This window comes from Muntiacus reevesi, chromosome 3, assembly GCF_963930625.1.
Source record: "Muntiacus reevesi chromosome 3, mMunRee1.1, whole genome shotgun sequence".
Taxonomy (NCBI): domain Eukaryota; kingdom Metazoa; phylum Chordata; class Mammalia; order Artiodactyla; family Cervidae; genus Muntiacus; species Muntiacus reevesi.
In genome coordinates, this window is record NC_089251.1 from 59,092,979 (window position 1) to 59,114,054 (window position 21,076).

The 21,076-nt window shown below is 48.6% G+C and overlaps 1 protein-coding gene across 1 annotated transcript in view; it reads left to right on the top strand.

The window, feature by feature from the left end:
• Window positions 1–1,558: 1,558 nt before the first annotated feature.
• The window catches only part of LIMS1 (LIM zinc finger domain containing 1), an 81,356-nt gene continuing 61,838 nt past the window's right edge, over window positions 1,559–21,076 (top strand). The window contains exon 1 of the mRNA XM_065929203.1: window positions 1,559–1,712. Coding sequence (XP_065785275.1) covers window positions 1,681–1,712 — 32 coding nt within the window. The 5' untranslated portion in view covers window positions 1,559–1,680. The remainder of the gene's footprint in view (window positions 1,713–21,076) is intronic.

The following is a 21,076-nucleotide window of genomic DNA, read 5'->3' on the forward strand; positions in this document are numbered from 1 at the left end:
TTCACATTGTTGAACAACCTCCAGGGCTTTTTCATCTCACAAAACTAAAAGTGTATCTGTCAATTAGAGCTCCTGACTTCCCCTCCCCCCAGCCCCTGACCCCCACCATCTACTTTCTGTCTGAGTTTGACACCTCTGGGGACCCAGTATTTGTCCTTTTTCGTCTGACTTATTTCACTCAGCATAGTGTCCTCAAGGTTCATCTGTGTTGCAGCATACATCAGAATTATCTTGCTTTTTAAGGCTGCATGATATTCCATTCTGTGGATGGAGACTATTTTGTTTACCCATTTCTCCATCCGTGGACCTGTCTCCACATTTGGCTATTGTGAACAGTGTTGGGAATGAACATGGGTGTACAAATATTTTTCCAACTCTCTTCAGATGTCTGCTTTCAGTTTTTTTGGATATATACTCAGGAATGGGACTGCTGGATCATATAGTAGTTCCATTTCTAGTTTTCTTAAGCTTTCATACCCTTTGCCACAGTGGCTGCAGCAACTTACACTCCCACCAAAAGTGCAGGGGGACCTCAGTTTCTCCACCAAAACATCTTGGTCAACACGTGTTGACAGCAGCATCGCCCTGGACAAGTTTCCCTGATGGCTCAGTAAAGAATCCACTTGCAATGCAGACCTGAGTTTGATCCCTGGGTGGGGAAGATCCCCTGGAGAAGGGAATGGCAACCCCCTCCAGTATTCTTACCTGGAGAATCCCATGGACAGAGGACCCTGGTGGATTACAGTTAATGGGTTTGCAGAGTTGGACACCACTGAGCGACTAATGCTTTCACTTCTTTCCTCCTGGACAATAAGGTGGTTCTGATTTGCATTTCTCTAATCACTAGTGATGTTGAGCATATTTTCATGTGCTTATTGACTATTCTTTTTTTTTTTTTTTCCTTAACAGATGTGTTGTAGGTAGAGACTGTGATTATTTAATGTCCTGATTAAACAAACTTTCTCAGTTCTTAAAAGCAAAACTGCATTGACCCTCCTGGTACAACTGCTGTGGCCATTTCTGTACCACTGCTGCACGCCCGCTCTGCCCCACCCCATTCCTCCTTAAGGTGCAGCTTTACCCGCTGAGCTAAGAGGGTTCCCTGGAACCTTTCCTGAGAACCATCCTAGAATGGGGTCCGCAGCGCTGCTGAGACTCCACGAGTGACCCCATCTCCAGGACTTGATCAGAGTGGAGATGACCTCTCAGCATCGACACCGGCCACCTCCGCGGCCCACAGATTGGGGTGTGGGGACGGCGGAGCACGAGGGAGGGTGAACCGGCCCCGGATCCAGAACCGGCTTGCTGCAAGGGACCCCTGGTCCCCAGGCCAGTGTCCTCCACCGGCAGGGCGGGGCCTCGGTGCGCGGGGCGGGGCGGGGCCTACCTGGAGGCGCGGTCGAGATTCGAGCGGGCGGTCCCGGGGGGCCGGACTGGAGGTGCGCCAGTTCCGGGTGCGGGGCGGACCGGGCCGGGGCCTAGATGAAGGCAGAGGCCGACATCCGGGAGGGCGGTTCCGGGGGCAGGGCCAGGCTGGGCGGGACCGATTCTTGGTGGGCGTGGCCTTCGCGGCCCCGGCCCGCCCCTTCCTGCCCCGGCGCGCAGCGAGGAGCGGCGGCGGCTCGGCGGCAGCCACTGGAGCGGCGCGGGGACGCGGTGCGGGTTCGCGGGGCCGCGGAGATGCTGGGCGTGGCGTCAGGAATGACCAACAGGTAAGATCGCGCGGGCGGTGAGCTCAAGGCCGGAGCCGGAGCCACAGCCACGTCGGCGGTGTTGCCGCCGGGGCGGCCCCTCCCTGCGGCGCGGGCGGACAGGCCTGCAGAGCCCGGGGCCCAAGTGGACCGCGACTCGGCCCGGCGCTCCTAGCCCTGCTCGGGTCGCAGGAGGTGTCCGTGAAGGCGGGGACGGCTCAAGGCTAGAGATTTACTTGTTTAGAAACGGAACATACCTTAAAGGATATTTACTCATTCATTAAATGTAAAATAAGTCTGTGATTTCAACGTGTGTAACGCATGCTTCATGAAAATAGCGTTTTCCTAACAAAAAACTCATTGTGATGAGAGCCTTGCTTGTACACTGTGCAAATCTCCTACATGTGTGCATTTCCCTGCCTGATCTGCCTTCAGTCTGCTGCGGCCCGTTTTGCTTGAAATCCGAAGCCCGCTCCGACGCAGAGATGCGGTTGGAAGAGGGAGTTTTTCACGTAGTTGCGGTATTTTCTGTTATTACTCCAAAACTGGGTAACTTAATGTTTCTTAAACATGAGTTCGCTGTGGAGTCCTCAGCCTTACCAGGAGCTTTTCACTCGCGGTGACGCTCCAATTCTCCGCGGGCCCTGAAGTTCAAGGGGCTTGCTCCTGATTGTAACAGGCATGTTCCTCGTTTGGAAGTGTTGATTCACTGAGTTAGGCAGATCTTCCAAATGTTGACACATCTGTTTATACAGTGTCACTATGTAACATTTGTTAATATCACTTCTCATCCTCTCTTTAGAAGATCTTTAGGTTTGAAACTGTCTCTCAAGCTCCAGGCAGTGGAAAGAAGTTTTCCAACATTCTCATTCTCAGTTGAAAGCTTCATTTTTATTATGGTAGGAAACTCTTGTCAATTGTTTTCTTCAAATTAACAGACTTGCTTTGTTTAGTTTCAAGAAATGTCTGCGAAATGCTAGCCTGAAAACCATAGTTTGTTATTCTTTCTGGTAAAAACGGTAGACCATGAAAAAAAGCGTCTGATTGAGTGGTCCCTGGGTCACCCTCTTGCTTGCCCTGCAGACAATTGTCCTACTGTGGTGAGCGGCCCAAGTGCTTCATTCATCACAAGAAACAGAAAAGAAGGTCAGAGGTCAAGATTTAATAACATCAATAATTGGTACTGCTTTATTAAGGACAATTTTTTGTTTCTAGAAAAATTTATTGAAAATTAAATGGATACAAAATTTAACATATATGTAAGGTATGAAGAATGACAATACAATGGATACAATATGACTTGAGTATAGCCATCTCCCTTTATTTTCTTTGGCTGCACCACACAGCATGTAGGATCTTAGTTCCGCAACCAGGGATCAAACCTGCACCCCTGCATCCCTGCATTGACAGTGTTGTCCCTGCATTGGGGTTTTAACCGCTGGACCACCAGGGAAGTTCCTAAGCAGGTCCTTTTAAGAGCCTTGCTTATCTTCTGATCCCATCACATTGCTATCCTGAATTTTCCTTTAGCAGTCCCTTACTTTTTCTTTCTTTTTAGTACTAAGTGCATTCGTAGTGTTGTGTGACCATCACCAGCATCTGTCTATCTCCAGAACCCTTTTTTCTTGCAAAACTGAAACTCTACATTAAACAACTTCCCATTCCCCTCTCCCTCCAGTCCCTCATCACCCTCCTTGTATTTTCTGTCTCTGATTTTGACAATTCTAGGGACCTCGTGTAAATGGAATCATCCTGTCTTTGTGACAGGATGTTTTGTGACTGGCTTGTTTCACACAGCATATCATCCTCAGTGTTCATCCATTTTGTCTTGTGTGTCGGAATTTCCTTTCTTTTTAATACTGAGTAATACTCCATTGTATGTTTATACCATTTATTTGTTTATTCACTCATCTTCCAGCGGACACTTGGGTTGTTTCCACCTTTTCGTTATTGTGAATAATGCTGCTTTGAGAATGGGTGTATGTTTTTTATTTGAAACTTTTATTGAGATCATTGTATTTGGCGGGGGGCGGTGGCGGGGGAATTCCCTTGGTGGCTCAGCAGTAAAGAATCCTCCTGCAATTCAGGAGATACGAGTTTGATCTCTTAGCCATGAAGATCCCCTGGAGAAGGAAACGATAACCCACTCCAGTATTCTCACCTGGGAAATCCCATAGACAGAGGAGCTTGGTGGACTACAGTCCAGGGGGTCCCAAAAGAGTTGGACATGACTTAGCGACTAAAGAACAACAATTTTTTTTATTTTATTAATTTTTTATGTATTCATTTATTTATGGCTGCTTCATGTGGCACATAGGATCTTAATTCCCCAACCAAGGATCAAACCCCTGCAGTGGAAGCGGGAGCTTCTTGGCATTACTATGAAAATGATTTTGATCCCCAGGCTTCTTAAAAAGACCTTGGGACCCCTCCGAGGTTTCCACACCACCCTTTGAGAACCAGTGTTAACATCATTTGAAATCAGGAGGGAAGTAGAGATTCTTGGAATATTTAAAAAGAAGTATCTACGAAGAGTTCTCTTAGAAATGAGTGTCAAGAAAAAAAAGAAATGAGTGTCGAGTGCTTGCTGTAGTGAGTGCTTTCTGTTTGGGAGGAGTTTTAGTGGCACTTGAAGAACCACTGTGGGAAAAGCAGCTTTTGCATTGCAGGGTTTTTCTGGGGCACAGTGCCAGCGTGTCATGACGAGGGGTGATGCCCAGGTGGGGTTTCTTCTAGATCTTCACTGCCCCGTGCCTGTTTGTGTGGGAGGAAACCATGCTCTTAGTTTAACTGGTGAGAAGTTGGCAGTAGGGAAGATGGCTCTGTCTGGATGTCGTGTGCCCTTCAGGCTTAGGATGTGAGGACCACGGTCCTCACCCCTCTTTAATTTGGGGCGCCCTTGAACCTGTTCCTGGACACTCTTTCTCCCGTTGAACATGGGTGGCTTTCCCTTTCCTCCCGGAAGCGGGGAGTATCTTCCTGACCCCCTGAGGCCCCAGGGGCTACAGGTTGGGGGAGGCGAATCCAGGCCAATGATGGAAGCTCAGAGCTTTCCCCCGGAAGCCTCTGTTTTCAGTAATCCTGTGTCTGTTCCTCAGATGATCGTTTAAGTAAACCTCAGTGTAGGTCATGTTCTCAGCTAGGGCTGCACTTAAATAGAAGGAGAAGCATCTCAAACCATTCGTCGATTTTACATTTCTCCTAATTGTGCTTTAAGCTGTGGTTTCCCACCCACAGGAGTGTCCTCTACATTACACGCTGGCCCGTGGCCAGGTTGTTTTCCTAAAGCTTTAGGTTAGTTGAGAAACATGAGCTGGGGTGCCCATTGCCACATTCCGTGGACCCTCCAGCAGCCTTATGCCTCGTGAGATGTCCCGTCCTCTCTTGTTTCGTCAGATGTTTCCACACAGGAGCTCATGGGAGGGGGTTCATTTCTCTGCATCTTTTTCATGTCGGAACTTATTTGCCTTGGCGAGTCCACAGTGACTTTTGTCGTGCGGGTTGGGAGGCTGCAAACACAGTGGGCTGTGCAGTGTGTCCTGAGGGAGGAAGCAGAGGGTGGGGGGCAAGCGTGAATGCCCTTAGGGGAGCTTGGAGTGGGCACACTGGACTGAACTAACTTCCCTGAGGTCAGGTAAGGTCCTACGCAGGAGCAAGAAATAATACAGAAAGAACCAGTGTATTCTTTACCCCGTTTCCCCATTGATAGAGTTTTGCAAAGCTGTGGTACGTGATCCCAGTCACAGCGTCAACAGCCAGGCAGTCCCTGGGTCTCACTCAAATTTCCCGGCTATACCTGCGGTCATGGCTCTGGGATACCCCACCCAGGTGAGACTTTGATGTATCCGAGCCACATGAACAGGATAACTGGATATTTCTGGATGGATTATTCTATGTCACCACAAAGCTGTTGTGTCACAGAGTCCCGGATGTCAGTCTCTTTCAAGTCGATTCCATTTGTGAAGTGCATCCTTGGAGACTTGCTGTTCTGAGACCCATGTACCAGTGATCATGGTGCTTCCTCCCGGAGGCCAGGGTCTCCTCCCACCCCACACGCTGTTCTCTCAGGGCCACCCTGACAGTCCTTCCTGTTGGGGGGCTCCTCTTCTGGCGCATCCGTTCGGGGACGAGTCTGAGCAGTTGCTTAGACAGATTGTAGGTTACTTCTCATGGGGAGGGGTGGTAGTCCTCATGTTGTGTTTCATGTGTGTGTTTTTGCTCCTGAGGCTGGGCGCTATGCTGTCCACATAGGCCCGCCCAGAGGATGTGGGCTGCAGGCATGTGGACACGTGGACACGGTAGGTGGTGTCTGGGCCACTAGCGGGTCCTTGTCCTCCTCGACACGGAGGACTCGGCAGTGGGTTCTTAGGTGCCTGGTGGGTGCGGCCACAGAGATTCAAGGGGGATGGGACGTGGCCCCAGCTCTCGAGAATCTTTCAGTGTGTTGTCCTTCTTGTCAGTTCCATGTTTTCCTGGAGCACCACGTTGGGCACGTCACCTCTCTTTTCAGAATGTTAAGAAGACTCCTGATTGCCTGTCAGATAAGGTCTGGACTCCTGCACCTGGCACTCAGGCTGTTTGTCCCCTTCTGGCTGGTCATTAGCCCCCCAGCCCATGGTCTCTGAAGGCACCCTGTACACCCCAACCTCAGGGCCTCTGCTCACACGGCTGGAAAACCTTCCTCTCCTGTGTCTTCTTGGCCACTGGAGCAGAGTGGCCGCTTGGCCGTTGGATGCTGAGTTCCTGAGACATGGATTGAGGTTGTGCTGGAGCCTCAGGGCTCAGAGCTCATGTCCTTCCTTCTAGAACACTTTGACCTGCTTCGGGTGACTGCCATGCAGTGTTTTAGGTTGTACTTACTTGTGGGTGCACACTCAGTCACTTCAGTCGTGTCCAACTCTGTGTGACCCTGTGGACAGTCACCCACCAGGCTCCTCCGTCTGTGGGATTCTCCAGGCAAGAATACTGGAGTGGGTTGCCCTGCCCTCCTCCAGGGGATCTTCCTGCCTCGGGGACTGAACTGGTGTCTGTTATGTCTCCTGCATCAGCAGGCAGGCTCTTTACCACTGGTGCCACCTGGGAAGCCTCATAATTACTTGTTTCTGTATCTAGTCTTTTCTGGCAAATCATAGTCTCTAGAAGTAAAGGAGCATCTTCATCGGATTTGTTAGGCGTCCCAGGAAGAACGAACTGGATTTAGATGGGCTTCGTTTCTCCTTTTCTTCAGTCATCTGTGAATTGATGAGTCCACAGCCGGCTCTGCTGGATGTCTGTGACAAGCTTTCAATAAAGTCATAAGACTTTGGGTGAGGGGAGCTGGCCTGCGCACGTTTTAGCTGAACCCTGCAGTGTGTGACGTCCCAGTAGCAGAGACCTGGCGTCCAGGGACCTCTGGGGAGAGATTCAGAGATGCTCAGCCCTCCCTGTTAGATTATTTCTTCATGACTGGGCCGCCCTTTTGGAAACTTTCTTGCTAATAACCACCTTTTATTAGTAACTTGTGGTTACACAAGTACTTTAAGGTGTTGAACATCTATTTCACAAATCTTAGATGGCTGCACTTTGAGGCAGGGCTTTTATGCCCACTTTACAGATGGAGACAGAGCAGGAGATTGGCAAGCCACCGCCTCACAGGGTTGGGGTGAGATGAGCCGAGGTTGGTGCCCAGCCTCGTCCCCTTCCCGCATCCCCTACTCCGGTGTCCCCTCCCGTTCAGATGAGGCCGAGGCTCCCGCTTCTCGGTGTCAGGGTGTCCTCTTTGTGTGGTAGGCAGTCGTGCCCTGAGTGTGGTGGTCACGAGGGGCTGCATTGTCTCACTGCCAGACGGTCCTTCCTTCTGAACATGGAGGTTGTAGACCTTACACTCGTGGCCCAGCTGGAGGATGTGTCAGGTCACCTTCTTCACTTGAATTCGGGGTGTGTGTTTCATCTTGAGCACCTGGCCCCTTTGCCTCCTGCTGAGTGGGAGACCTGAGCTCGGAGGAGCATGTTGTCCACGTCACGTGTGAGCCTCACTCCCCTGTTCCGCAGTGACACGGTGGGGACCAGGCCCGACGTGAGCCCCGAGCCCCGCCAGGCCAGGCCCAGGTGCTGACCCTCGGGGAGGTGCCAGCACCCTCCTGTCACCCTCGGAGGACAGCGGGGCAGGATGTGATGACCCCGCAGATGTTCCTCACATCTTTGAAACACGGTGGTGAGAGATCGGTGCCACGGCCCTCCACCCGCCCCATGCCTTGACGCCCTCATGAAAAGCAGTTCTCAGCCTTGGGTCCTGGAGGCAGATGCAGAAATAGATGAAGATGAGCCTGCTAATAAGCATGGGATTACAGAAGGGACCTCAGGCCTCTGACTTACGGTTTCCTTCCAGCTTGCGTTTATTCTTCGGAGGTTTGAATTTAGGTTAAAACCCGAGCCCGATTCCTCAGGCTTGAGTTGAATGCCTCTATCCGATATTCTAATTGAAAATTTTAGAACATAGTAAATATTCACTCACTACTTTATAATTTTTCTCATTCAGAGAGTGTGTGGGAAAGTGGTGTCTGGAACATCTCCGTTTGGTTGGGGCCCACACTGGGATACACCGCTTCCCTCGGGTGCTGACGCTCTGCTGCCGGAACTGCTGTCTCTTCGGCCTGCAGCGTGGGCTTGTCACAGTGGGACGTGTGGGAGGGGACCGAGTGGGGTCTTCATTAGAATCTTGAGCTGGGGTGACTCACCCAGCACACCAGCAGACTCTGTTTTCCCAGTGTGGGCAGTGATGTTTTTGTAACAGCCGTGGATTCTTTGTAAACATAGCTGAGACTGGTTCTCTGTTTTCAAAAATGAGTCTAAGAAAAGAAGAGCTTCAGCCCCGACTAGAATCTGGAAGGTTCTGTTAGCACTTAGCCCATTTCGGGCAATTGACTATACTTACATGTTTGAGGATAATGATGAAAAAAGTATAAAAACTTTAAAAAATATATGTGTATAGGACACTAGGTTATCTGTCTCATAGGCCAGACCAGAATTGCAGTGATGTAACTTTGAACTGGGTGCCAGGCTACTGTCTGAAATAATTTAATGCTGGTTCTGGACTTAATGTCCTTTTTTTTTTTCAATGCTGGCCTACTCACACCAGGAAATGAAAGCACTTTTTGTCTTTGGGTATTTGCCAGATCTGCCCAAAGCTCAAGGCATCTGCAGATGTCTGCTGGAGGCAGTTTCTGGATGCTGTTAACAGAGTGTATAGCATGGGTACCTGTACACGGGCTACAAGACTTCTGCTTCTCTGCTTCAGACCTGGGCCTCCCAGCCCTGCTCAGGTGCTTTTCCCTCTCCCGGTTTACTGGTGACGACAAAGGACAGCAGTGAAATGTGGAAAGTGATGCTTTAACTGTGTTACATAGCTGTCCATTGAATTTGACAAAAGACTAAAAAGTTCCAGCGATTCCTCAAAATTTCAGAGGTCTCAGTTTTCCCACAAAGGTCATCTGGAGACCGTGAGACCAGACTTAAAAAGAAGCGTTTTCCCATCTTGAGCCCTTTTGACTTTTAACACACTCCCACATCTCTTTCTGATGATGTGTTAGGTCACTGAGACGCTTTCTATGAAGGAAGTTGTGGTGACAGTTTCTGGAATGTGGGGCTTCGGCAGATGCAGATTAAGTGGGTGATGGAGCTCCAGGGACAGAGGCTTGGGAACTTTTTAGCAGTTAAGTTTTCTTCTGCACAGTCAGGCTAATTGAGCTTCCCAGGAGGAAGCATTCCTGGAGATTAGCTGAACAAATGAGGGGATGAAAGTCAAAGTCTGAGGTTGGGTCTGTTAGATGCATTTTGATAAAGAGCTTACATTCTAACAATGCAGCATTGTCCACAAAAGCTGCCGGTGCTGTAGGGAGTCCTGTGTATGCCACGCCCCTGGACAGTGCGGAGCTCTCCGGAAGCACTCAGGAAGTACTTGTCAAATGAATAAATGATGGTGTCATGTTTTATTTTGTGTGTATTCTTTTTGGCTTAGTGAAACAGAGCTCTTTAAATGTAGCCTTAAAGTCACTCCTGAGTAAATGCTAATAAAGATGGCTTCAGTCGGCATTAAAATCAATTTGAAGGCTTATTTTAACTCCATGTGATTTCAGTAACTCAGTGTGGTGTTTCAGTATTCCGTCCCTTCCTGGGGTTAGCACGGGAACAGTTCTCCAACCTGATGAGGTGCCACTCCGCACCAGTGAGGCTTCCATGGGTAGGGGTGAAATTTTCCCGGTGAAACGTTAACAGTTTTTCCTGTGAACTTCTTCAGTTTCCGCATTAATATTTAATTTCAATACCGTTAATCAGAATTCCAGGTGGAGTCTTTTGGTGAAATTGGTAGAATTGTCCTGATGTTTCTTTCTTTGGAGGAATAAAGGGGCAAGAACAGCAGAGAGCTGCTTCCTGAAGGGAGGAAAGTGGGGGTGGGGGGAGCCATGTTATCTGTGTATACCCATCACGGCTCATCAGACAGAGTCTGGGGTAACCTGGTTTTCAGGGGAAAAGAGGAAACTTATTCCTTTAAGTGCCATAAAACTGTGAGATCCTTTGTTAGCAGTTAGAGGGAAAAGCCCATTTATTGCCTTAGAGTCTCATTTTACATCAGCAGAAATTCCAGATGGATAATATTTAATAGTTACATATAAAATCCAGCCAGATAAACTTGAAAAGGTAATAGGAATGTTTCTCAGATTCCTAGAATGAGAAGTACTTTTTAAATTCAGAAGTTTTAAGAACCAAAAGGAAAGGTTTATTGGAAGGAGAATAAATTTCTGAAAATTAAAAACAAAAGACAGATTGGGAAAAACATTTGCAACAAAACAAGATAGAAAGCATTAGTACTATGAATTGATCAGAATATGAGCACCTAATATGTGTGTAGGGGAAAGAACATGGACAGAGAGAATGTAACAAAATAGAAACAGGGAAATAAAATTAATGTACAAAAGTACAAACCATGTTGCAGCATGATTAGTGATTCATCAAAGAGATGCATATTAAAATAGATACTATCAGTTTTACAGTGTTAGCAGATCTTGTTAAAACATGGGTACCTTATATCACTGGTAAAGTTTGTAACATAGTTACCTTATATCCCAGGTGTGAAGATATATTGGTCAAATTTGTTAGGAAAACAATTTGGCAGTATATATCAAGTCTGAAATGATTGATAACTTGTAATTCAGAATTTCCACTTCTGTAAATCAAACCCAAGAAAGTAATTCTAAATGAGAAGAGAATGTGACGTGAAACACAGCCTTATTTGTACTAAGTTTGCCCTGCTGTTTAATTCAATTCTGACACTATCCACCTGGAATATACAAATTAACCCTGTCGGTTTCATATGTATTATCCTCTTTCATCAAAATCAGGGAGTAGGTAGTTTCTGTAAGTTAAAGTTTCCAAGTTTGAAGTGTAAAATGCTTCATGAGATTGCCAGTGTCCAGGACACCAACTTTGTGTGTGTCTGAAAAAGAACTGGTTTATTTCTGTCAGTAAACATGATTTCTTAATGATCCATACAGAACAAAGGGCTGAATGTTTAGTGAAATAGAGATGTAAAATACAAGATCTTACTATTCTGTTAACACTTGCCAGCAGAGAGGAGTAACCTCGGGCCGTTAGACACCTCAGAAACTTGCCGGAGCAGGAGGACATCTCACTGCAGCATTCTTGACCCCTCCCAGCAGGGCAGGTAATCCAGATGCAGTGATTGCCCTTCCTGTCCTGGGATTGTGGGCTCCCTGCTAACAGCCCAGCAGAGCCCACTGGCTTTTCACAGTCCTCACCGCCTCTGTTCTGGCATTTCTCTTTTTCTTTAAAATGTGACAAACGGGCTTAGTTTGCAGCAGGTAATTGAGGCAAACACCCTTTGACATCAGCTGTGAGGAGACTGTTAGGAATACATTTAATGGTAGGAAAATGGCACGCCAGCCGCCCTGCCAGCTGCCTGATGCGGTGCTTGGGTCCCGCCTTCGGGGAGGCTGAGCCTGGTCTCCTGTGGAAGCTATCCGGTGTGGTTTGGCCTCCACACCCAGACTGGCCTCAGCTCAAAGTCTGTGCAGGTGGAGACCCTGTGGTGATCCCGCCTTCGCGGCCATGATGGACGCCCTCGTGGACAATGTGGACATTGGTCCTGAGAGTTTCTAAAGAGTGTCCCCGGCAGCTTCCAGGTGTCTGAGATAACCAGTGTGTGGTCCCTGGGGGCTCATGCACACAGTCAAAGAAGCGCCTTCTGGTTTCTCAGTCTGTAAATGTGAGTTGATTGTAATTGGCTGTGATCAGTATTAGCTTTTGTTCCACAGGAAATAAGAAAATAAAACGTTTTGCCTTATGATTGACTGTTAATAACTTCCCAACCATTTCTTTTATTTTGCAGCAGAGTGTTGGTTTGTATTCAGTTAGACTTCACCTCCGGATTGTGAGAGGGTGTGGTGGTGCTGACCTCTGAGGAGGAATCCTACTCTTGACATTTAAAATCACTTTGCTTTTAACCTAGCCTGTCACCCTCCACCCTCAAGTGCTGCGTCTGTGGAGTGGAGCTCATCCTGTGAAGCGCTTGCTGCAGGATCTGGAATCCCCTTCTGCACGTGCTTGTGAGCTGTGTGTGTGTCTGTGCACGTGTGCGCATGTGTGCACCTTGGTGAGAAATGGAATGTCTCCTGCCATGTCAGTAAACAAGGACGTCACGGTCATCAGTGTTGCAGCCATCACAGATGGTGAGCTGGTGAGCCCTGAGGGAACTCAGGAAGGAAAGAACACCTGCCGTCCCATCAGCCGTCAGACTGCAGCCGCTCCCCATGGAGAGCCCTGAGGACGCTCAGGAAGTGAACACACAGGATAGGGACTTCCCTGGTGGCCCAGTGGTTAGGACTTCACCTTCCAAGAGGGGAGGGGATGGGGCGGGTTCCATCTCTGGTCAGGGAGCTAAGATCCCAGGTGCCTAGCAGCCAAAAAACCAAAACATAAACATAAAACAGACACAATATTGTAACAAATTCAATAAAGACTTTGAAAAAAAGAGAGAGGAAAACACAGGATACTGGCCCCAGAGAGCAGAGGTGATGTCAAAGGAATGATTTCATTGAACCCAGACTCTTGCATCTTCCCATACACAGAAAATTGCTGAATTCTTTAACTTGGGACATCTGTTTTTCTTTAATTAACAATCGTCTTCTGATGTTCAGACTACCTTCCCTTTGTTGCAAAAAATATGAGCTGGCTCCTCCCCTCACTTCCTCAGAGCAGTTCTCTCAGGGTCACTTGAGATGCTGTCCCCTTGGCTTGAAGTCCTAAAACTTCCCACAGAATAAAATGTAACTCATCTTTTAGGTTGTGACTATGATTTGGTCAGCAATGACACAAACAGACAAGCATTTATAAATGGTTTGACACTACATCAGCCTTGAGAGCCATTATTCAGTGGTCATTTGTTCTCCAGACCTTCCTACCAGGGCCCCTTCCAGGTGTTGGGGATCCAGTAGAGAGATGGAGCCTGGTCCCCACCTGCCCTGCCCCTGCACCTCGGGCTCACACCAGATGGTCCTTGAAGAGGTGTGGTGGGCAATGCCTCAGTGCCCTTCCTGGGCATGGCTCACCTCTGCCCCCAGTGAATAAATGCCAAATCGTGATGAGGTCCAATCACCAGCGTCTGGACTGTGGAATCTGTCTTCTAACCACCCCCACCCTCCACATTCCTCCTAGCTCCCCGCCCCCTCCCCACTCAGCTGTGCAAACCTCAGCTAGATTGGTCTCCGTAAAGCCAGAGTCCCACCCTGTCCTCAAGCTCAGAGGCCCTGTGGGTATCCCCTGACCCAAGAACAGCCCTGGTCTTCACAGCAACAGGGGACCCCCCCCCCATCCTCTGTCCAGCCCTGTCCACGCCACTCTGGCCATGTTTGCATCCCTGCTGTTCCTCCAGCTCGCCAGCCAGGCCCCCAACCCAGAACCTCTCACCAGCTGTCACTCAGTCCAAGGTGACCCCAGGGCCCACTCCACCACCCCTAGGGTCTTTCTCAGATGTGGCCTCCTTGGTGAAGCCTTTCCCATCCATCCCGTCAATGACTGTGACCTCCCCTCACTGACTCCTGACCTCCTTCCCAGGAGGATGCATGGGTGACAGCATTGCCAATGGCCCAGCTCTTATCCTGATGGGCCTGACCCCCGGGGTCACAAGAAGGGATGAACAGAGCTCCACATAGCCCCCGAGGAGAAGTCAGAGCTTCTGAAGGCCTGTGCTGGGCTGGAACCCTGAGCTCTCCAGCCCCATCTGTCTCTACTCAGGGCTGTTTGTGACTAGATTGACCTCTGTCCTCCTCCTAAAATGGGGAGGGGGCAGGGTGCAACCTGTGAAAGAATGACATAGCTCAAGGAGGCGACATAAACTGATTAGAACCAAAAGGATCCAAGATGGCAGATGAGTTGACTTCCACTAGACCTTGAGCCTCAGTGTACGCTCATTGTAACACCTGAGCAGGCTAACTGACACACCCAGGCACCATGACAGTTTTCAGAATGACCACCAAAGACCAAAAGGGGGCAGTAGCCCAATCCCTGGAAATCCCCGATCCTTCCCCAAAATAGTTGAAATAATCCTCCCACTCATTAGCCTATGGAACTACCCAGCCCATGAAAACCAACCATGCCATATTTTGGGGCCATTCTCACCTTCTGAGGTGGTCTGCACTCCATCTGTGGAGTGTGTTTCTAAATGAATCCTCTTGTTACCTAGACTTTGTCTCTCACTGAATTCTCTCTGTGATGAGACATCCAGAGCCTGAGCTTCATTAAGTGTCAAAATGAGGTGTGTGATCCCAGTTAAAAGGCTGCAGGTTCAAGCCCCAGTCAGGGTTTAGGTTGGGCTGGCCTCCCAGCTCAGTGTGTTTGAGTCCCAGTCTGAGGTGCGTGGTTTCACTTTCAGCTCAGCCTGTGTCCTGGGCTCCTGGGGGACCCTGTCTACACTATGGGCATGGAAGATGCTTAGTGATGTTGTCACGTTAGGTGATGTGTCTCTGGCAGGTGATGGGCAATGGATGCTCTAATGCACGATAGGGGCAGAGGTCTCAGATTCAGTGCATTTGGCATATGATTTCATCTTTTAGCATTACAGAGGGCATTGATTGGCTCTTTTCTATCTTAGTTGGAGAAAGAAGTAAGAAATATGTTGAAAGAAAGTGAAAGTCACTCAGTTGTGTCCTACTCTTTGCAACCCCATGGACTATACGGGCCATGGAATTCTCCAAGCCAGAATGCTGGAGTGGGTAGGTAGCCTTTCCCTTCTCCAGGGGATCTTCGCAACCCAGGTATCAAACCCATACCTCCCTCATGTGGGCAGATTCTTTACCAGCTGAGCCAGAAGGGAAACTCAGGAATACTGGAGTGGGTAGCCTGTCCCTTCTCCAGCGGATCTTCCTGACCCAGGAATTGGGCCAGGGTCTCCTGCATTGCAGGTGGATTGTTTACCAACTGAGCTATGAGGGAGGCCCAAGAAATATGTTGTGTTAGAGTTAAAACTGCTTTGAAAGACAGCTAAGTATGAAAATGAGTGTTTAGGAGGTTCTGACCTTGTTTGAGTGGCTTCCCTGGTGGCTCAGTGGTAAAGAACCTGCCTGCCAATGCAGGAGATGAAGGTTCAATCCTTGAAGATCCCCTGGAAAAGGAAATGGCAACCCATTCCAGTGTTCTTCCTGGGAAATCCCATGGACTGAGGAGCCTGGTGAGCAAAGTCCGTAGGGTTGCCAAGAGGTAGACTTGACTTAGCAAGTAAACAACAGAAGTGACCTCGTTTGAAGAAAAGCCTGAGGTGACTTCCATGGTGGTACAGTGGCTGAGATTCTGAGCTACCAGTGCAGGGGGCCTGGGTTCAATTCCTGGTCAGGGAACTAGATTCCACATGCCACAATTAAGATCTGGACCAGCCAAGTAAATAAATATATATATAAAAAGGCCTGAGATTAGATAGCCTTTTAAGCCAGTTTTGGGAATCATAGATTGTAAATGTAATATCTTTCTTAGTCTGTCTGATTATGTAACTGACCTTTGGGAAACTGTCCTGTGGCCTATTATTATGCCCCTCTGTTTCCATGTCCTCAGATTTGTTTTCTCACCACCAGCCCTGGCTCCTGTCTGTGAAGGACAGGAGGTCACAGGGTTTTAGGGGCTCTCACACTGGAATGGACATCATGTAGAGTTTTCACTGGTAAGGGGAATACAACCACAATTTCTCTGGGAGATGGTGAAGAACAGGGAAGCCTGGCTTGCTGCAGTTCGTGGCCTCAGAGTCAGACAAGACTTAGCAACTGAACAACAACAGCCCTGCTCCAGCCAGGTTCCTCGTGAGCAGAGTGGGGATCACAGCCCTTCCCATGAGGACTCCTGGCAGGTCACCTGGAGTGGAAGGGACTCGGCTCAGGGAGCCTCTCCTTCATGGGGCCAGGGGCAGCTCTGATGATGTGATACACAGATGCAGCCCCTGCGGGTGGGGCCACCCTCCAGCTATGCAGGTCTTCTGTGTTGGCAGTTCTCCTGTAAGCTTCAGGCCAGCATCTTAGGACACATGTTATTTACTCCCTCATTTATAGAGATGGGGAGTCTGCAGCCAGACTGCAGCTTCACCTGGGCACCCAGCGCGGGGCTGAGCTGATGGGGCTCTAACTTCTGCTCTGCCGAGTGTGTCATGGTGTTTCTCTTAAACGTTGTGACTAGAAGCACATAGAATTTACCACTATGGCCATTTTTAGTGTGTGGTTCAGCAGTGTTAGGTGTATTTACATTGCTGTGAATCAGACCTCCGGAACATATTCATCCTCCCGAAGGGAATCTCTGTGTCCGGCAGTCAGCGTCTCCCGGCTCCTCCCCACCAGGCCCTGGCAGCCAGGGTTCTGCTTTCTCTGCCTGTGGGCTTCTCTACACTAGATATCTAACATAAGGGAAATCACACCATATTTGTCTCTTGGTGATGGACTAGTCTCACTGAGCACAAAATCAGAGTGTATACATGTTGAGGCATGTGTCAGACTTTCCTTTTTAAGGCTGTGTGGTTGGTATTCCCTGAGGGGTTCAGTGACAGTTAATCTGTCATCTGTCAATAGATGTTTGTATTGCTTTTACCTGTTGGCTATTGTGCTTGATGCTACTGAGAACGTGTCTGTTCAAATATTCCTTTGAGACCCTGCTTTCAGTTCTCCTGGATACACACTTAGAAATGCGATTGCTGCTCATTTGGTAGTTCTGCTTATAACTTTTTAAGGAACTCCCATACATTTTTCCATAGCTCTTGCACATTTTACAACCCCACCAACAGTGCACAAAGCTGCCAGATTCTCTATATCCCCGCCAGCCCTTGTTACTTTCTGTTTTGTTTCATTTTGTTTTGTTTTGTAATAGGCATCCTCGTGGCTGTGAGGGGGGTATCTCATTGTGGTTCTGATTTACATTCCCTGATGATTAGTGATGGGGAACATCTTTTCATGTCCCTGTTGACCATTTGTATATATATATATTTTGAGAAATGTCTGTTTTAAGTCCTTTGCCTAGATTTTAGTTGGATTATGTGATTTTTTTTTGTTCCTGAATATTAACTCCTGACCACATATATGATATGCAAATATATTTTCCCATTCCATTAGGTTGACTTTTTACCCTGTTGATTGTTGGTTGACTTTTTTGATGCACAAAATTTTTAAGTTTGATGTAGTCAAATTTGTCCATTTTTATTTTGTTTCCTGCACTTTTGGTATCATATTCAGGAGTCCTTGTCCAATCCAATGTCATGCCGCTTTTCCCCTGTGTTTTCTTCTTGAATTCTTGTATAGAGTTTTGTGTTTTAATTTTAGGTCTTTAATTCATTTGGGGTTAATATTTTTAAGTAGTTCAAGATAAGGGCCCAACTTCCTCCTTTTGCATATGGAGATCCACTTTCCCACCATTATTTGTGGAAGAAATTCCTTTCCCATCATGCCGGTTTTAAGGGTAGGGGAGAGAGAGTGACAAGGGAGGGGATAGTTATTTGGGGGAAACGAAGGAGCTCATGTGCTTTTTAGCTTTGGCGTGTGTTTGGCACACGCGGAGAGAGGCATGCATTTGTCTCGGCTAGGAGACGTGCTTGCAGCAATTACGGAGTGCTTGTTTCCTCAAGGTAGACAGGGTTCAATGGCTGTTTATATTGTCTGTGTGGAGAAAAGTAAGTCTCCAGATGTGACAGGAATACAATATCCTCTCTGGCCCCAAAGAGATCCACTTTCCAGAACCCAGGGTTTCCGGAAGGCAGAAGTGCTGGCAGGCTGGTATGGGGGAGGAAACCCTTTTAGTGGCAAAGTAATGAGGCCCTGAGTTCCCCAGAGAAAGACAGAGCCACTGACTCGAATAGGCTCCATCCCTCTTCTCCCAGGCCTGACGCTTCTCACAGCAGTGTCTCGGTGGGATGTGACCACCCTGGAGGCGAAGGGCTGGGCAGGCACAGACCCTGAGGGAGGGGACGACGGACTGGCCTGCAGCCCTCACCTGCGGGGCTGAGGCAGGGCCACAGAGCCGCTCCTGTTGCTGCTGAAGAGTTGGCCTCTGAGGACCCAGAGACCAGAGAGACCTGGGCTCCAGGAGAACTGGAGTAAGTCTGAGTAGCTGAGGGACAGGTGTGTAGATCTCATTTGTTTTATATATATATATATATATATACACACACACACACATATATATATATCTCAACTACATTAGTTATATATATACATTACTAATATAGTTGTTGTTCAGTTGCTAAGTGGTATCTGACTCCCTGTCACCCCATGAACGGCAGCATGTCAGGCTCCTCTGTCCTCCGCTATCTCCCAGAGTTTGCTCAAACTCATGTCTATTAAGTCAGTGATGCCCTTTAACCATCTCATCATCTAGCCACCCCCGCCTTCTCCTCCTGCCCTCAGTCCTGCCCAGTATTAGGGCCTTTTCCAGTGAATCTAACATGGTAGCATTTTTCCAAGCTGCTAAACACTGCAAATGTCTGATTCTCTTGTTAAAACCTCTGGGCTATGAACAAGCTTATGGACACCATGTTAGTATTTTTATTGCTTTCCTTTCTGCAGTAAGGGCTGAGTGTCTGTGAGGGACTTGGCTGTCGCGCATCCTTCCTCAGGTTACAGTGCGGTACCGGAGACTCGGTGTTTATAAGTAATGGTTATAACTGGTAAGACAAAAGCTTGCTTTTCAGATTGTCTTTGGAAGGTCCTCTGCTGGAGGAGAGAGGCCTTTCAAGGGCTGGCGTGAAATACCCCGTAGTTTACAGGTCTGGGTCTTTGCCCACATCTCATCCTGTGTGGAAGCAACAGTGGTTCTGTGGGTCCCAGGGGGCGGATGGGAACTGAGAAGGGTTTGAACCACATATCAGTCCTGCTCTGCTGTCCTGGATGTTCTTGTAGAGTTGTTGGCAAGCAGTGTGGATGCCCCAAAAGGAAACATGGGTGCGTGTGATAACTCAACACCCACATGGCCGACTGAGGTGGGCAGTGGACGGTCTCCTGGAAATGCTGACAGCTCCCCTGGCCTCTCATTCAGGAGAGAAGGGAGCCAGGCGGCCTCACGGAACATCCTGTAAACACTTTAGCTGAAGGGAAAAGTGAGCACAGTGACCTTTTCAGACAGTGAACATTACACATTTCATTTCTTCTCAGAAGACTCTTGCTGTTTAGCTTTTGTGCATTTAACACATGATCCTGTATGGTAAGAAGACAGAGAGGAGTGGGCTTTGAGTCTTTGCTTGGGGGAGCTGTTCCATGGGTGGAGGGGCTGGTGGCCCCAAGCGTGGTGATGGGGAAGGCCTCCCTTGGAGCCGCATGTCCTCTGGGAGCTTGGCCAGGTCTGACCCACAGTCTGCCTGCCTGCAGGCCAAGAACCACTGGCCCTGACATGTTAGAAAGGAGGGTAAAGAGTGAAGTTCTTCTGGGAAATGTGGATTTACTGCAATGGTTGCAAAACTGCCACAAGACGTAGGCATACGGACCATGAAGTGCGTGGGGCTCATATGTGGGGCACTGGGGGTGCTGTGGGTGGCCTAACCATCACAGAGCCGCTGGGGACAGAGAACCTGGGAACCGCAACCGCAGTGTTTTTCATCTTCACCTGATTTTGTGCCCATCCTGTGCGTCTTAGTGTTTCTGCTTCACCTCCAGGAATTTCCCTTCATTGGGTCTGCACCCACCCCACCCCCCAATCCATCCTCTCTTGGCCTGGAACCTGGCCCACCCACAGTTCTTGAACGTGCAGTGTGAGCGAGCTTTGCTGGTTCTCTGTGGCTTCCTGGACTGCACCAGGCATGCTTGGCCAATGCTCCCCCAGTTGTAGTGAAAAGTGAGGCTCTTCTTTAAAAAAAATTTCCCAGTGGTAAAGAATCCGCGTGCCAGTGCAGGAGACAATGGCTTTGATCCCTGATCCAAGAAGATCCCACATGCCTCAGAGCAGCTAAGCCTGTGTCCTACAACCTGCTGAGCCTGCGCTCTAGAGCCCCGGAGCCGTAACTACTGAAGCCTGTGTGCACTAGAGCCTGAACTCTGCAACAAGAGAAGCCCGCACACTACAACTAGAGAGAAGCCCCGACTCACCACAACTACAGCAAAGCCCAAGCAGCAACGAAGACCCAACACAGCCAAAAATGAGGAAAGAAAATAAAATTATTAAAAAAAATTTTTTCCAGTTCATTGTTGACCGGTGTTTCTGTGGACAATAAAAATGGTTTACTAGAAAAATGAGATGAAAAGAAACCATATGAATACAAGTCTCATTTCTTCCTTTTAGATTCGGAAGGTGTAGAATTTCTCTGTCAAGTTAGTAACTTATACCTGCTCTCGACTTTCGCGCTGACCTTGTTGTAGGTGGAGACGCTCGCAGTCGCTCACAGTCTCAGGTACACTGAGGAGCTCTGCAGCAGGAGGCCCTGCTTCCCCGTGGACTTTAACTGCCTGCAGTGATCTTTCGGCCATGCTTTCACAGTTTCCTGCCTGGAATGTTCAGCAGCTGTTAGCCGGTTATCTTGACTGGGAAACTGAACGGAAACTAATGGGAGTTGCGTTCTATGTGCCAGCCAGTGCGTGAAGTGCGTGTTTGTTTTTTAATAACTTATTTATTTATTTTTGTCTCTGCTGGGTCTTCATTGCTGCACAGGCCTCTCCCTGATTGCTTCGAGAGGAGGCTGCTCTCCAGTTGTGGTGTGCAGGCTTCTCATTGTGATGGCTGCTCTTGTTGAGCATGGGCTGTAGGATGCATGGGCTTCAGTAGTTGTGGCACACACGCTCCAGAGTACAGGTTCAGTACTTGTGGTTCACAGGCTTAGTAGCTCTGTGGCATGTGGGAATCTTCCCGGGCCAGTGATTGAACCTGTGTACCCTGCTTTGGCAAAT